Source organism: Lemur catta, chromosome 3, assembly GCF_020740605.2.
Source record: "Lemur catta isolate mLemCat1 chromosome 3, mLemCat1.pri, whole genome shotgun sequence".
In the NCBI taxonomy this organism is placed as follows: domain Eukaryota; kingdom Metazoa; phylum Chordata; class Mammalia; order Primates; family Lemuridae; genus Lemur; species Lemur catta.
The window spans coordinates 96520274-96537548 of NC_059130.1; the positions used below are offsets into that span (position 1 = coordinate 96520274).

Below are 17275 nucleotides of genomic sequence, written 5' to 3' on the forward strand. Positions count from 1 at the left end.
GTAATGATTCCATGCTAAATGGTGAAGATTTGACAATATGGTGTCGTAAAATACTTAACAACACAATATCTGGCACATAATAAACATTTAAAAATGGAACTGGGCACGATGACGTGCGCCTGTTACCCTAGCTTCTTGGGAGGCTGAGGCAGAAGGATCGCTTGAGCCCAGGAGTTCGAGCTAGGATTACACCACTGCACTCCCCCCTGGGTGACAGAGCAAGACCCTGTCTCTTAAAAAAAAAATTAAAAAATGACAGTTATATATTGTTAATAATTACTATTATTTATATACAAGTGATAGTTATATACAAGTGATAGTTTATAACTGAATTTTTTCTTAATATCTTAATATATGAAGAATTCTTTCTACTTTTCCTTGCTTCAAGGGGTGGCCTGTTATGATTATTTTACCACATTTTGAAAGGATACTTCCATAGCCTTGTAGATGTTTCTACTACATATTATCCTTTTTTAAAGGATTTCCAGAAATGACAGAATCATTACGTTCTCCAGATCTGCAAAATGCAGTACAGTAACCACTACCACATGTGCCTCATTAAACTTAAATTTAATAAAAATTACATAGAATTAATAGTGCAGCTCCTCAGTTGCACTAGCTACATTTCAAGTGCTGAATAGCCACTTGTGGCTACTCATTGAACAACAGGGATATAGAACATTTCTGTTATCACACAAAATTCTGTTAGACAGCACTGCTTTAGATATTAGTAGTCTATGCTCTTGTGCTCTTTTCTCAGAAATCAAAGAGGATGTGTGTGTGTGTGTGTGTGTGTGTATATATATAATTTTTTTTTAAATTTTATTTTTAGAGACAAGGTCTCGCCCTTGCTCAGGCTGATCTTCAACTCCTGACTTCAAGTGATCCTCCTGCCTCAGCCTCCCAGAATGCTAGGATTACAGGCATGAGCCACTGTGCCTGGCCAGAGAGGATGTATTTTCTAGAGTGTTCGAGAGATTCTTCTCTTAATGTTTCAGTTCTTTGAACATCCATTTTGAGAATTCAGGTTACTCTTCTTATTCCAGTCCCTTAGTGTCATTACTGTCTTTTGGAATAAATAGAGGTACTTTCACTTCCCCCAAGAAGATTGTACTACCATAATTTTTAAAGGTCCCAGTCAACAGTAAGAGGAAATCAAAGGAAAAAGAGGCAAAGTAGAAGTAATTCTAGCAGATATTCTGTAGTTACTTGGATTGTAAAGAGTAGAATGAATCCTCAGGGGCTAGCTAGGAACAGGAAATTGTAATTTTGTTTTTGTTTTCATTTTAAGAGACAGGGTCTCGCTCTGTTGCCCAGGCTGGAGTGCAGTGGCACAATCATAGTTCACTGCAACCTCTAACTCCTGGGCTCAAGCAATCCTCCTGCCTCAGCCTCCTAACTACCTAGATCCCATCTCTGCAAAAAAATTTTTGTAAAGACAGGATCTTGCTATGTTGCCCAGACTAGTCTTGAACGCCTGGCCTCAAGCAATCCTTTCTGCCTCAGCCTCTGAAAGTCCTGGAATTACAAGCGTCAGGCACCACACCTGGTTTATGGTTGTTTTGTTGTTGTTGTTGTTTTTGGTAAGTACATTGTGCTATTCGGGGTCTGAGTTATCCTTGTGAGGGATGTAGTAAACAACAACTTTTTCTTTAATAATCCTTGTTATACATCTTGCACTTTTAAGGCCATTTTGTAATTTATTCTTTACAGCAACCCAGTGAAGCAAGTAGCATTGCGATTGTTCCCATTTACTAATATGAAAACTGAGGTTCAGTTCCCTTAAGTTATTTGCGTAAAGTCTTAAAGGGAAAATAATCTTTAATGGAAAATAGAGTTGAGATTCAAATCAGGATAAAATTTTAACTTCAAATTCAGCATTTTTTATTTTATTCTTATTTTGGTTTTGCCCTGCTTTATCACTACTTAGAGTATAGTGAAGGAAAGAATGAAAGTTCTTTTTTTTTATCTTTTTTTTATTTTTTGAGACAGAGTCTTGCTCTGTCACCCAGGCTGCAGTGCCATGTCATCAGCCTAGCTCACAGCAACTTCACACTCCTCAAGTGATCCTCCTGCCTCAGTCTCCTGAGTTGCTGGGACTACAGGCATGCCATGCCCAGCTAATTTTTTCTATTTTTAGTAGAGACGGGGTCTTACTCTTGCTCAGGCTGGTGTCGAACTTCTGAGCTCAAGTGATCCTCCCACCTATGCCTCCCAGAGTGCTGGGATTACAGGCGTGAGCCACTGTGCCCAGCTAAGAATGAAAGTTCTTTAGGGAAACTGAGGTACTCTTAAAGAATTGCTATAGTTTCATTTGTCCTGTGACCATGTGCTTGGGCTGCCATAATAAAATTCTGCAGACTGAGTGACTTAAATAACAGAAATTTATACTCTAAAAAGGGGTGGATGCTGGAAGTCCAAGATCAAGTTGCCAGCAGGCTTGGTTTCTGACGAGGCTTCTCACCTTAGCTTACAGATGGCATCTCCTCTCTGTATCCTCACATGGCATTTTTCTGGGTGCCGAGAGAGAGATATCTCTCAGGTCTTTTCCTGTTCTTTTAAGGACAACAGTCCTGTCATATTAGGGGCCCAACCGCACAACTTTATTTGACTGTAATTACCTCCTTAAATACCCTATCTCCAAATATAGTCACATGGGGAATAAGGGCTTCAATATATGAATTGTGGCAGAGGGGGGAATACAGTTGAGTCTATAACACCATATTAATGGGTTTTTAGTATCTTTTGATTTTCTGGCTTAACCTGGTTTGTGGGAAACTATATTTATGTTTAGTATTTGCATGGGACACAATATCCTCTGTTGGATATTTACAAATATCTGTATTCTTTATTTCTGTGAATATAGAGGCTTAGTTAAATTAAACCTGTAGTACTCACTATATTGTATAGTACTTTTATATATTATTATATATATTATATAGTACTTACCTTTCAGCTCTGAGATATTCTTATAGCAAAAAAATTGTATCTAAATGTCCTCGTTTTCTTATAATGTAGCCCAATTTGTCAATAATTGCAGATCTCACTACTTTACAGGGTAATAAGTATTCATCTCCTGCCCCCCTCCCCTATTTTACAGATGGAGAAATTAGCATACAAAGAAACTGACTTCTCAGAGGTCAGGGCAAGGTATTGGTGGATCCAGGGATAAATCCCAAACCTCTTAACTTCTTGACCAGTTTTTAGACCATTGACTATGCAGCCTAGTGGTAAGTATCTTTTTACCCTATCCTGGAGGTAAGAGGGATTAAGAGACCTAGCAAGGACTGAATTTAAGGAATTCTTCACTACTAATTAGATCGATCATTATCCTTTTCTTTGTAGCTATGATGTCATTTTTGTCATTAGCATGAATTTTCTAGGTTGGAAGAGGAGATTTGAAGTTTTTTAAAAATACCTAAAAATATTGCTGTAGCAGTTTGGCCACATTAGGGGTTATCATTATAAAAGAAAGAAAACCCTGTGTCAGGCACATGCTAGACACTATATATTATTACCGTACTTAGGTGTCATTGAAACTGTCATTTCTCGCAGGTATGAATTTTTGCCATTTTTTTGGTGACTGTTAATAGTAATAGTTGAATTTATTAGAAAAATGTCTTACAAATTTTAAGGTTTAAATTCTAAATCAAATTTGAGTTTTATGGAAACCAAGAACCTTATCAAATATCTTTAAAGAAAATCTCTTTATGTTTAAGCATAGTTTTCTAGTTTATTATGTCTTATTCCATTTTTATCCCTTGCTTAGGACTTACTAAGGTGGAATGATTTGTCTTGTCTGAGATTAAGTCAAACTTGCTCGTCTGTTTGACACTAAAATTGTCATATTTTCTCTAAAACCTATTCTTCTACCTCTACATTTGTAATAGTTAGGGGTCTTTTATTATAATTACTAGGGAGGTTGAACAACCAAGCCACATGAAAATAAAGGCTTAGTTGTTCTCATTAAAGCAAATAGACAACCTACAGAATGGGAGAAAATATTTGCATTCTGCGTATCTGATAAAGGGGTGTAGCAAGAATCTATATAGAACTTAAAATTAACAAGAAAAGATCAAACAATCCCATCAATAAATGGGCAAAGGACATGAATAGAAACTTTTCAAAAGAAGACAGAATAATGGTCAAAACCACAATGAGGTATCACCTAACTTCAGTGAGAATGGCCTTTATCAAAAAGTCCCAAAACAACAAATGCTCGCGTAGATGTGGAGAGATTGGAACATTCTTCCACTGCTGGTGGGAGTACAAATTAGTACAACCCCTGTGGAAAGTAATTTGGAGATATCTCAAAGAGCTAAAAATAGAAATACCATTTGATCCAGCAATCCCACTCTAGGCATCTACCTAAAGGAAAACAAGACATTCTATAATAAAGACATCTGCACTCAAATGTTTATGGCAACACAATTCACAATTGCAAAGATGTGGAAACAACCCCAATACCCATCAACATATGAGTGGATTAATAAAATATGGTATATCTATACCGTGGAATACTACTCAACTACAAAAAACAATGGTGATCTAGTACCTCTTATATTATCCTGGATAGAGATTGAGCCCATCCTTCAAAGTGAGGTATTATAAGAGTGGAAAAACAAGCACCACATGTACTCACCAGCAAATTGGTACTAACTGATCAACACATGTTAGTAATATTCACTGGGTGCTGGTCAGGTGGGAGGGGTGGGTAAACACTCAACTAATGGATGCAGAGTGCACTATATGGGGAAAGGGCACGCTTGTAGCCCTGGCTTGGGCGAGGCAAAGGCATTATATGTAACCAAACTGTTTGTACTCCCATAATATTCTGAAATTAAAAAAAAAAAAGAAAAGAGTGTAATGGGCCTCCAGAACCAAAGTCCCATAGGCCATTGATATATTCTCTCCTCCATCCCCATTTCTGCTTCTCTCTACCCATTGGCTGCTTCTTGCTTATTGTAGATCTACTTTCACTATAATAGTAAAAAATTTGGCCACTGATATTGAACACTTTTTTTATTTGTATATATTCATGGGGTACATGTGCAATTTTGCTACATTGATGTATTGCATTGTGCTAAAGTCAGGATCTTCAGTGCATGCATCACTGGAGCAATGCACATTGTACCCACCAAGCAACCTCCCATCATCTACCCTTGCCCACCCCTCTGAGTCTCCATTGTTCATCATTCCACACTCTGCTTCCGTGTGTATACATTATTTAGTTCCCACTTTTGAGTGAGAACATACGGTATTTGTCTTTCTGTATCTGAGTTTCATTGAAGATGATGACCTCCAATTCCATCCATGTTGCTGTGAAAGACATGATTTCATTCTTTTTTATAGCTGAATAGTATTCCATTGTGTGTATATACCACATTTGCTTTACCCAATCCTCTGTTGGATAAACCTATGTTGATTCTATATCTTTGCTATTGTGAATAGTGCTGTGGTAAACGTAACAGTGCAGGTATCTTTTTGATATAATGATTTCTTTTCCTTTGGATAGATATTGACCACTTTTTACTTATCATCATATTCCACTACATGCCTTGTGCCCCAGCCATACTGAAATGCAGTTGTCCAACATGGCACGGTACAATAGAAATAACAGTGCAAACCATACATGTAGTTTAAAATTTTCTGGTAGCCACATTAAAAAAGGTAAAAAGAAATGGGAGATTAATTCAATAATAAATTTTATTTAATCTAGTATGTCTAAAATATTATTTTGACATGTAACCAATATAAAAATATTCTGCATAAATATTTTATATTTACAGTTTTATGAAAAAATCTTTGAAATCTGGTGTGTATTTTACACTTACATCACATCTCAATTCAGATACTAAGTTTTATCAGAAATACTTGATCTGTATTTAGATTTCAAAAAATTTACAGTTGAAAAGTATTGTAAATTCACCTACCTAGTTTTGTTCCAAACATACTTAAAAGTGTTCTCAGGAACTGTACTTTGTCAATTTAAAAAATTTATTAATAAATGAATAAAAGTTAAAATTAAATATGCACTTCTTCAGTCACACTAGCTACATTTCAAGTGCTCAATGGCTACATGTGGCTAGTGGCTACCATATTATACAGAGCAGCTCTAACTAATATAGTGCTTCGTGGCATTGTTTCTTTATATTCCCTCTCCATGGTATACTTTTCTTATTATCCCATTCTTAATCCTCAAGACTCAATTCAAATGTTTTCTTTTCCATAAAGTCTTAACTTTTCTTCCCACCCCCTTCCCAGGTAGAACTGGCTCCTCCCTCACCTCTTCCTATTGAACCCCCATCCATACTTCTAACACAGCACCTATAATAGTTCATCACACTTATATATCTTTCTCTCCCTTCTAGACTGAAGAGAGAATGCCTTGTTGTTTTTTAAATCCTCATTACCTAGCACAGGGCTGGAACTATGTGCAGTCAATAAATTTTTGTTTAAAGCATGAATGATTGTGATTTCAATATGGAACTAACAAAGGCTTTATAGGATTATTTTGAACATAGTTAGAAATGGAATTTAAATGTCAAATTGAACAAGATTTGAATAGGAAGCTATCTACTGCTCTTTAAACCTATGCCACTGCATTCATTCGTTGATTTTATTGACCTAGATATGTGAGATATAAAGAAGAGTAAGGTATTCATGATGATAAATAATTAATAATTAAGATATATACATGTGCTCAAACACAAATACACATACAGGACATGGATATACTGTTACTATCTTAGCTCCCTGTAATATTGTTTGGTGCTTGGTAAAAGAGAATTCCAAAGTTGAACAGGATCTTAAAAGTTTACCTAAACTCCCTTTCCAACCCATGAATTCTCTCTCAGCTTGGAAAAGTTTCAGCATCTTTGGTGATAAGTGGACATTCAGCTTTTCTGCTTGTACATTTTGGGGCATGAATAACCAATCCTCCACAAGACAGTTCTCATTGCCAGAAAGCCTCTGACATCTACTTCCCTACAGAGAATGTTTTTTCAAATGTCTCCAACCAAAAGACCACATTTTGTGAAATCCCTTGGTGAGCATTCCAGTAGAATATAAGCTAGAGCAGGGGTCTTTATTTGTTTGGTTCAGTGATATATCTCCAGTACCCAGAATAGTGACTGACAAATAGCAGATAATAATTATTTGTTGAATGAATGAATCTGCATAAGCAGGATTTAGGGAATTACTTCAATTCAGTTTTTTATTTGTGGATCTACTCCGTTTGTGGACTGTTATGTATCTTTGATTGCTTTTGCATGACCAGTTCTTCCCTTCCATGGCACTATGAAAATTACTGGACCTCAGATTCCTCATCTGTAAATAGATATTGGTAATACCTGAGATGATTTTTATATATATAGATAGATATAGATATAGATATGGAATTTTTATATATGGTGAGAGATAAGGGGATCTATTTACATTTTTCTGCATTTGGGTATCCAGTTTTCCCAGCACTATTTATTGATGAGACTGTCCCTTCCCCTAAGGTATGTTCTTGGCACCTTTGTCAAAAATCAGTTGGCTGCAAATACATAGATTTATTTCTGGGTTCTCTATTCTGTTCCATTGGTCTACATCTCTGTTTTTATCCCAATACCATGCTGTTCTTGTTACTATACCTTTGTAATATGTCTTGAAGTTAGATAGTGTGATGCCTCCAGCTTTGTTCTTTTTTTTCTCAGATTGCTTTGGGTCTTTGGGGTCTTTTATGGTTCCACATGAGTTTTAGGATTATTTTTTCTATTTCTGTGAAGAATGTCATTAGTATTTTGGCAGGGATTACATTGAATCTGTAGATCACTTTTTTTTTCTTTCTTTTTTTTTTAATTTCAGCTTATTATGGGGGTACAAAAGCTCAGGTTATATATTGCCCATGTCCCGCCCATCCCCCTGAATCAGAGCCTCAAGCATGTACATTCCCCAGACAGTGCGCCTGGTACTCACCGTGTAGTCATTCCTCCATCCCCTCCCCCCACCCTCCACCTCCCAGAGTCAGCACCTTCAAACATGGCCATTCCCCAGACGGTGCACAACGCACTCATCATGTAGGCATACACCCATCCCCTCCCCCCAACCCCCTGCCTCAGTCTGATATCCAGTTGGTATCATTCCCCAATGTGCATTTAGGTAATGACCAGGGAAACCAATAATGGTGATACGACATCTCTTTGGTTCTCCTGGAGAGAGTTGGAACCCATTATACTAAGTGAAGTATCCCAAGAATGGAACAACAAGCATCACATGTAGATCACTTTTGATAGTATGGTCATTTTCACAATGTTAATTCTTCCAATCCATGAACATGGGATGTCTTCCCATTTTTTGGTGTTCTCTTCAATTTCTATAGTGTTCTTTGAAGAGATCTTTAACCTCCTTGGTTAAATTTATTCCTATTTTAATTTTTTATAACCATTGTAATTGGGATTGCTTTCTTGGTTTCTTTTTCCACTGGTTCATTGTTAGTATACAAAAAAGCTTCTGGTTTTTTGTATATTGATTTTTGTGTGCTGCAACTTTACTGAATTAGTTTATCAGTTCTAAGAGTTTCTTGGTGGAGCTTTTAGAGTTTTCTATTTATGAGATCATGTCATCTGCAAACAGGGACAATTTGACTTCCTCCATTCCAATTTGGATGCTCTTTATTTCTTTCTCTTACCTAATTGCTCTGGCTAGGACTTCTAGTACCATGTTGAATAACAGTGATGAAAATGGATGTCCATTTATTGTTCTAGATGTTAAAGGAAAAGCTTTCAACTTTTCCCTGTTCAGTATGATGTTGGTTTGTCATATATGATGGTCTTTATTGTGTTGAGGTACATTCCTTTTATACCTAATTTGTTTGGAATTTTTATCATGAAGGGATATTGAGTTTTGTCAAAGCTTTTTCTGCTTCTATTGAGATGATCATATGGTTTTTGTCCTTCATTATGCTGACATGCTGTTTACTGACAAATTATGTTTATTGCTTTGTGTATGTTGAACATCTTTGCATCCCTAGGTAAATACCACTTGATCATGGTTAATGATCTTTTTAATGTACTGTTGAATACAGTTTGCTAGTATTTTGTTGAGGATTTTCGCATTTATGTTCATAAGGCATGCTGGCCTATATTTTTCTTTTGTGTGTGTGTCCTTGTCTTGTTTTGGTATCAGGTAATGCTGGCCTTGTAGAATGAGTTTGGAAGAATTCCCTTCTCTTCGATTTTTTAGAGGAGTTTGAGAAGGATTGGTGTTTGTTCTTTAAATGTTTGGTAGAATTCAGCTGGGTCTTGGGGTTTTCTTTTATGGGAGACTTTTAACTACAGATTCAGTCTTATTTCTTGTTTCTTATAATTGGTCTATTCAGATCCTCTACTTCTTCTTGGTTCAATCTTGGCAATTTGTATGTGTCCAGAAATTTCTCCATTTCTGCTTAGGTTTCTAATTTGTTGGTTTATAGTTGTTCATTACAGTCTCTGATGACCCTTTGTATTTTTGTGGTATCAGTTGTAATGTCTCCTTTTTCACTTCTGATTTTATTTATTTGGGTCTTTTCTCTTTATTCTTGACTAGTTTAGCTAATGGCTTCTCAATTTTATTTATCTTTTCAAAAAACCAACTTTTCATTTTGTTGTTTTTTTGTATTTTTTTACTCTTAATTTTATTTGTTTCTAGTCTGATCTTTATTATTTCTTTCCTTCTACTAATTTTGGGTTTGGTTTATTCTTGTTTTTTTAGTTCCTTGAGATGCATAGTTAGGTTGCTTATTTGAAATCTTTCTACTTTTTTGATGTAGATGTTTATTGCTATAAACTGCCCTCCGCTGTTTTTGCTGTATCCTTTAGGTTTTGGTATATTGTGTTTCTATTTTCATTTGTTTCAAGACATTTTTTTAATGTCCTTCTTAACTTCTTCGTTAACCCAGTCATTGTCCAGGAACATGTTTAATTTCCATGTATTTCTACAATTTCTAAAGTTCCTCTTGTTACTGATGTCTGGTTTTACTCCATTATGATCAGAAATGACACTTGATGGGATTTCAATTCTTTTAAATTTGTTTTATGGCCAAACTGTGTTCTAACCTAGAGAATGTTCCATGTGTTGATGAAAGGAATGTATATTCTACAGCTACTAGAGGTCAGTAAAATTACTGTCACCTAGCTGGCACTGTAATGGCATCTCATTCCACAGTTCTGTCAAGACAGATGATTCCAGAAAATGGGGAACATGCTTAGACTAGTGAATCCATGAGCATAATCCCATTGCCACACTTCTTTGTGCAGTGACTTGGTCAGAAGCAATGCTGTGTGGAATACCATAATGGTGGATAAGGCAGTGTACAAATCTAAAGATGATAGTTTGGGCAAAAGCATTGCATGCAGGAAAGGCAAATCCTTATCCAGAGTAAAAGTCTATTTGGGTAAGGACAAAATGCTTCTCTTTACATGAAGGAAGTGGTCCAGTGTTATCAACCTGCCACCACTGTGTAGCTGACTGATTACCCTGCGGGATGGTGCCATATCAGGGACTCAGTATTGGTCTATGCTGATGGCAGATTGGGCACTCACCAGTGGCCATAGCTAGGTTGGCCTTGGTGACGGGAAGCCCATGCTGCTGAGCTTATGCATAACTTCCATGCAACTAGGTGACAGAGGTGCCATTTACTGGGGAAGACAAAAAGAGGAACAGGGTGGCATTCTGGTTTTGCACTGTTAAATTTGTTTTGTTTATTTGTTTGTTTGATTGATTTTTAGAGACAGGGTCTCACTTTGTCACCCAGTCTGGAGTGCAGTGGCGTGATCATAGGTCACTGCAGCCTTGAACTCCCGGGCTTAAATAATCATCCCTCTTCAGTCTCCTGAGTAGCTGGGACTACAGGCACATGCTACCACACCTGGCTAATTTTTTTTTAGTTTTTTTGTAGAAACAGGGTCGTACTATGTTGCTCAGGTCTATCTTGAACTCCTGGCCTCAAATGATCCTCCTGCCTCAGCCTCTCAAAGTGCTGGGATTTACAGACATGAGCCACTGTGCCTGGCCACCTGTTAAGTTTTTAATATCTGGTTGATAACCATGCAGAGGTGGCCTATAGGTAGTTGTATATGTGATTGTGAAATTCTAAGAGGCCAAAGCTAGAAATGTGAATTTAGGAGTGATCTCAATGGAATGGTGAGCAAAAAAACCCTTTTTGGATGAAGAAAAAAATGTGAGACAGAGAGAAGGCAGTAACTGTAGACAACTCTTTTAAGTTTTTCGGTGAAGGAGAGGCAGAAAAATGTAAAAATATAAAAGGATGGATATGTGTGCGATTAAGAGAAGGGTGTAGTGATGTTTGTTTTGTTTTGTTTTGTTTTGTTTTTGATAGGAGTTAATGGAACAGTAAGAATGTCGTTACAAATGGTCTATTAGAAAGAGGATACCTGATAGCGGGGTCAGCAACAAGGCAGAATAGGAAGTTCCTGACTCTCCTACCAATGGATGCACCAAATAAACATCTATTTACAAACAAGTTACCTCTGGCTTTTGATAAAAACAGAGACACTTCATTCACAGTAACAGAAGTCCAGAAATAATGATAAATGAGTAGATGAATTCATTCACCAAACATTAACTGAGCACCTGCTACTCTGTTACATACTGGAGATTCACCACTAAACAAGATCAAGTCTCTGTCTTCATGAAATTAGTGGAAGAGTCCTACCCTTATTCCTGTTTTCTCAGTGAATCCTGAATTAAAGTCATCCCGTAAGAGTGAAGTTGGGGGAGAGAATATTTGGAGTTTGAGGAGAGAGAAAAAGATATGAAACTTTTTTTAAAAAGTGAAAAAGTAAACAGTGGGGAAATGTGGTATGATTTCTAGGCAGTGTAAAGTGGCATTTGAGAATTACGGTCATGAGTTTAAAGTGAGACCAATAAGCTTGCATTTGTTTTTCTTCAGCAGTAGTGAGCTGCTGGGTTAGGCACAATGTAGGTTGATAAGTGGCTTTAATCAGAGTTAGGATTGAAGCTTTACTAGGGTAAGTTTGACAAAAAAGAGGTGGGAGGGAGTTAAGAGTGTTTGCCAGGGAATAATTTTAATGAGGGACCATGGAATCTGAGCTGGGTAAGAATATAAGTGAACACACGCTAGGTGATTGATGGTGAGAAAGTGGTAGGGTCAGTAGATGAATCTAAATTTTCAAACAAGGAAAATATGTTCCCATTATATGAATAATGTATCCTCTTTATAAAAAATTTGAAAATATATAAGACTAGAAAGTAGAAAGGGGGAAAAACCAAGTACCACCACCCAAAGATAACCAATCATTTATATTTGCTGGGTTTACTTCCGTTTCCTTTCTAGTGATAATTTTGGGGGGTTGTATTAGTTTGCTAGGGATGCCATAACAAATACCACAGACTGGTGTCTTAAACAACCAAAATTTATTTCCTTACAGTTCTGAGAACAGCAAGTCCAAGGTCAAGTTGTTGGCAGGGTTTTTTTTTTTTCAGAGGCCTCTCTCCTTGATGTATAGATGACCATCTTCTCCATCTATCTTTACGTCATCTTTTCTTTGTACCTATCTAGGTCCAAATTTTCTCTTCTTACAAGAACACCAGTCATACGGGGTTAGGGACCACCTTGATGACCCCATTTAACTTAATTACTTCTTTAAAGGCCCTTTCTTCAAATACTGTCACATTCTGATGTACTGGGGAATGGGGACTTCAACATTAAATTTTGGAAGGCACAATGCAGTCCATAACGGTGGTGCTATTTGTTTTTAGTTTTTATACATAATTTTGATCATTCTATGAATATAATTTTTGTTCCCATATTTTACCTGATAATGTTATAACTTAAACATTTTCCCATTTGTTCTTTATCCTTGGTAAAATTTAAACAACTGCAAAATACTTTGTCAAATGATTGAATTGCTGAATCATAGTCAGTCTTTGTTTTGAGCATTTAGATATTCCCTCCCCCCTTTTTTGTTATTGTAAACAATGCTAAAGCTTTTAAAATAAAACCTTTTTTCTGCATTTTAGATTATTTCCTTAGAATAGAATCTCAGAAGTGGATTACTCTATTAAAAAAATTATCAGTACATACTGCCAAATTGGAGAAATATTGAATCTTTTGTTTTCTTTCCACATGACTATTTTTCTCTCCTCCTGCAGTGATAGACTGGAATGATGTTAGAAAACATAAATATGGTCACCTGTCAGAGTCGGCATCCCAATATCAAGGTAAGGAAAAAAACCTCTATTTAGCATGGGAAAATTTTATTTGACATCTCTTATCATAAAACCTTTGTTCTTAGAGGTCTGTTTACAAATAACTCACTGGTTAAATCAAAAGCAAATATTGCAGTTTACAAAGTTTATCTATCAAAAGTAATATTCTTTGTTTTGAGCTGGAAATTAGGAAACCTAGATTCTGAGTATACTTAATCCCAAATTACCTTCATAGTTTTAGGCACACTTGCTTAGCCTCTCTGTTTTTCCATCATTTTTACAAGTTTAGTCTTTAGTCTTGGGAATAAGGCAAAATTGGGTGGTGTACTTCCACAACTACTACTGAGAAACTCTTTCAAGATGAGATAATTGGACTAGAAAAATGCTCAAGCCCCTATTTTACCACAGAATTTCACCTTTTGTCATTTTGGTATGTTTGTCATGATGACTTATGCTGTAACATTTTTTTCTTTAATAGAAGCTGCTGACATCCTGGAGCTAGGTAAGATATTAAATATTTTTCTTGGGTTTCTGTTAAAAGAGGAAAATTACTAAACTAGGAATTAGATTGGAACTAGTTTTAATCAACTAGGAAAAGAATTCCATGTGTCTCTGTCTGATAAATCAGCGAATCCTGTGCTCTTGTCTGTGTAATTGGCCCATGTAATTCATCTCAGCTGTCGCATAAAGTCCTGCTTATCAGAAGGCCACAGACCAGGCTAACAAAAAGCGAGGGGAGGTGGTTAATTACATAGAGTACAAGGAGTAAAAGTAACTGAACTCAAGTAGAAGCAACTTAGTTTACTGAATCCAGAACTAAAATAAACCCACACTTTCCATAAATCAGTGTTTGGTGGGATTGTCCCAAAAGAAGTTACTCATAAGATAAATTGAACTAAAATTAAACCTAAAGATTTTCAACCTTTCTTAACTAAATAAAAACCAAAATATTAAAATATTATCAGTAACAAGTCAGACTGATAATACATTTTGTTTTCCTCCCTGCTTGGTGTACTTCGGGACTAAGATTTGAGGAATAAAACTAGTACTAATATTTCTCAGTGAGCTTTCAGGGTTCCTACATAAACATCATTCTTAACATCTTAGAGTCCTTTAAATTCCCTTCTGCGTGTTACATAAATAGTGATATCCTGATACCTTTGTCAATTTTTAAGTATTAATATTTTTATAGATTTAGTTATAGCAACTTTGTATGTGTTCAGCTCTTATTATCATTGTCTATTTGCCTACTCTTGCCTTTTCTTCCTATAACATATTACTTTCCATTGCCCACTGACACAGAAGATAACATAAAATCATAGAACGCTAGATTAGGAGTCAGAACTCTAGGTTTTGTGAGAGCCAATTCTGCCACATAATAACTTTGTGACTCTGATCCTTAGTTTTCTTATTTGTAAAATGGGGATAATAATCCCATTCTGCCTACTTCACAGGGTTGTAAAGAAGATTACATGAGCTAATGGATGTGAAAACATCTTAAAAACTCTCAAATACTTTTCAACTTTGGAGGATTATTATGATTTTCATTCTGTTCAGCGGCTATACTCAGACTTTACTCTAAGTCAAATCTTCTGACATTCTTTGAAGTGAAGCATTCTATGAATGTGAGCTGAAGAAATGAATGAAATGAAATAATGCAGGTAAAGATGCCTGGCACTTGGTAAATGATAGTTATTTTTTATGATTCCTTAAAACTTTCCTCAAGCTTTCTAAGGTGCTGGTATGTGGTAGAAGTATGGATACAGGAGTCAGACAGGCCTTGGTTCAAATTCCTATTCCCCACTTAACAGTTTTGTGATTTCAGGCAAATTACTAATCTTTATGAGCCTATTTCCTCATCTTTAAAATGGGAATAAAACCTATTTTGCAGGTTGTAATGAACATGGGAGATATCGAATATAGTCTGGCACAGTGTAGGCAAATGGAAGACATTCAGTGGTAGCTGCTGCTGTTTTTCGTTTTGTTGCTCATATGAGTGACAATAACAGTTGTAGTTCAATGACAAATTAAGGCATATTGTAAACAATCTATTTGTTGACAGGCAGTTGTAAAACATGGATACTCAATTTAACATAAAGTATATCAGTTACTAAATGATGTTAAAATTTGAAAGCATATGTTTCCTTGTGAGAGTATTGGTCACACAGTCATATCCTTTGGTATAAGTTAATCCTGCACATTTCATTTTTCCCATCAATCATAGGGAGCAGCCCCAAATATCAAACTGAAATGAAATTCAGTACATCTGTAGAATCTCAGAATTGGAAAAGACCTTAAAATAATCTACCCTAGCCCAGCATTTCAAAATTTGACATTTTGAATTTCTTATAAAATATCGTGTCTTGAACTCCTCCAGTTGTTGAGGACTTAAAACCTCCTCAGGTGACTTTAGACAGATATTTTTGGGGCCAAAATTTGTTTCTTTGTAATTTCTATTAGCTATACTTCTAACTTTTAGGGACATATGGAACAGGTTTAGCCTACTTTTTATTCATTGGCCTCTGGTTTTTAGAATCAGCTCTAGGGGCTGCCTTTTCACTTGCTGCTCTGTCACTTTCCTAGTTCAAGTTAACATCATCTCACACCTAGATTACTATAACAGCTTCCTAACTAGTCTTCCTAGCTCCAGCCTTATCCTCCCACTGCCCCCAACGATTCTACTGCAAACCCTTCGATTCTTCCTCTTCTCAATAACATGGTACATGAGGCTCTCTGATGCCTGAACACTGCCTTTATCTACAACCTCTTTTCTAAACTACTTTTTCTTTAAACTCCACCCTGCAGCCTTACCAGAAGATCCAGCTTTTAGAACTGTTTTTTCTCACTTCTAAGCCTTTGTACATGTTTTTATTTGTCTGAAACAAAAAAAAAGAGTCTTTCTCTTTGACTCCTGCTTATCCTTTTATACTTTAGCTTAGAAGCTAAAAGGCTACTTCCTTCGGGAAGCCTTCTGCAAGCCCTCTGGGTGTTCCTATAGCACCCTCTGTCTTTCCAAATGTAGCAGTTAGCACAGTATCTTATAGTTGACTCTTTTAGTCTCTGTCCCTAGCTAGACTAAAGCTCTGCAAGGTCATGGATAATATTTTGGTCATGGTTGCATCTCCAGCACCCAGCACGACGCTTTGATACACAGTATATATTTGTTGGATGGATGGATGAGGAATGGCTCTGAGACTTTTCTCTTATTCATGCTAATTGTTCATTTTTCTTTCAACTGGTCCTCAGGGGACACAGTTTTGGGTCTGTTAACCACTAGATCACCATTTAGGCTCTGGCTTGTTCTTTCTCTCAAAGTGTAGCTCCCAGAACTATATCCTAGGTGTGATTTACTGCTAGTCCAGGAAAGAAAGAGTAGTATTGTTACTTGTGCTTCTTCTTTTCATTCACTCAAAAACATTTATTGAGCCTCTATTAAATTTCATGTAGTGTAGTAAAGAGTGAATATACAAAAATGAATAAAGCCCCTATCCATAAAAAACTTACATAAATAATTGTAGTGATAGGATGTGATGAGTATAAAAATAAAAGTGTAAACAGGATGTTATAGGACATAGGGAAATGGTAGAATTTGTTCTAGGAAAACAGGAAAAGTCAGATGGCTTCGCAGAGAAAGTAGCATTTTGGCTGAGCTTTAGCCACTGGGTAGCAATAATAACATGTGCAAAGGTAGGGGCCAAGAAAGCCATAAGTTTGTTTTAGGAATGTCTAGGGTCCTTTATAGCTTGATATTGTTATGCTATGTCTGTAAAACCTCCCAAATCCAAACCTTTCTCATGTTGGGATACCTTCCTGGACCCTCCTAAAAGCCTTTGATTTCTTCTCCCTTACCAATCCTCTCTATTACCTAAAGTCTGTGTCCTTTCAGAGATACCTGAAAATAAAATACAAACTGGCTGATAAGCCTAAAAAGATCTTTAACTTTACTAGTAACCAAAGAATTGCAAATAAAAGTATAACAATATTTCATTTTTTTACTAATAAGGTATAAATATATATGTATAATTAAAATTATAGAGATTGTTAAAACACAATTTTAGCA

The 17275-nt window shown here is 36.2% G+C and overlaps 1 protein-coding gene across 10 annotated transcripts in view; it reads left to right on the forward strand.

The window, feature by feature from the left end:
* SCMH1 (Scm polycomb group protein homolog 1) overlaps positions 1–17275 on the forward strand; it is a 166352-nt gene that overhangs the window by 42004 nt on the left and 107073 nt on the right. For 5 of the 10 annotated variants that reach the window (XM_045548100.1, XM_045548095.1, XM_045548092.1 and 2 more), the window contains 3 exons: positions 3101–3230; positions 13159–13227; positions 13694–13717. In XM_045548100.1, the coding sequence (XP_045404056.1) occupies positions 3218–3230; positions 13159–13227; positions 13694–13717 (106 nt within the window). In that variant the 5' untranslated portion in view covers positions 3101–3217. Of the gene's footprint in view, positions 1–1490; positions 1584–3100; positions 3231–13158; positions 13228–13691; positions 13718–14669; positions 14877–17275 lie in introns of those variants that run through there. The other 5 variants (XM_045548098.1, XM_045548096.1, XM_045548093.1 and 2 more) reach the window with 4 other exon arrangements.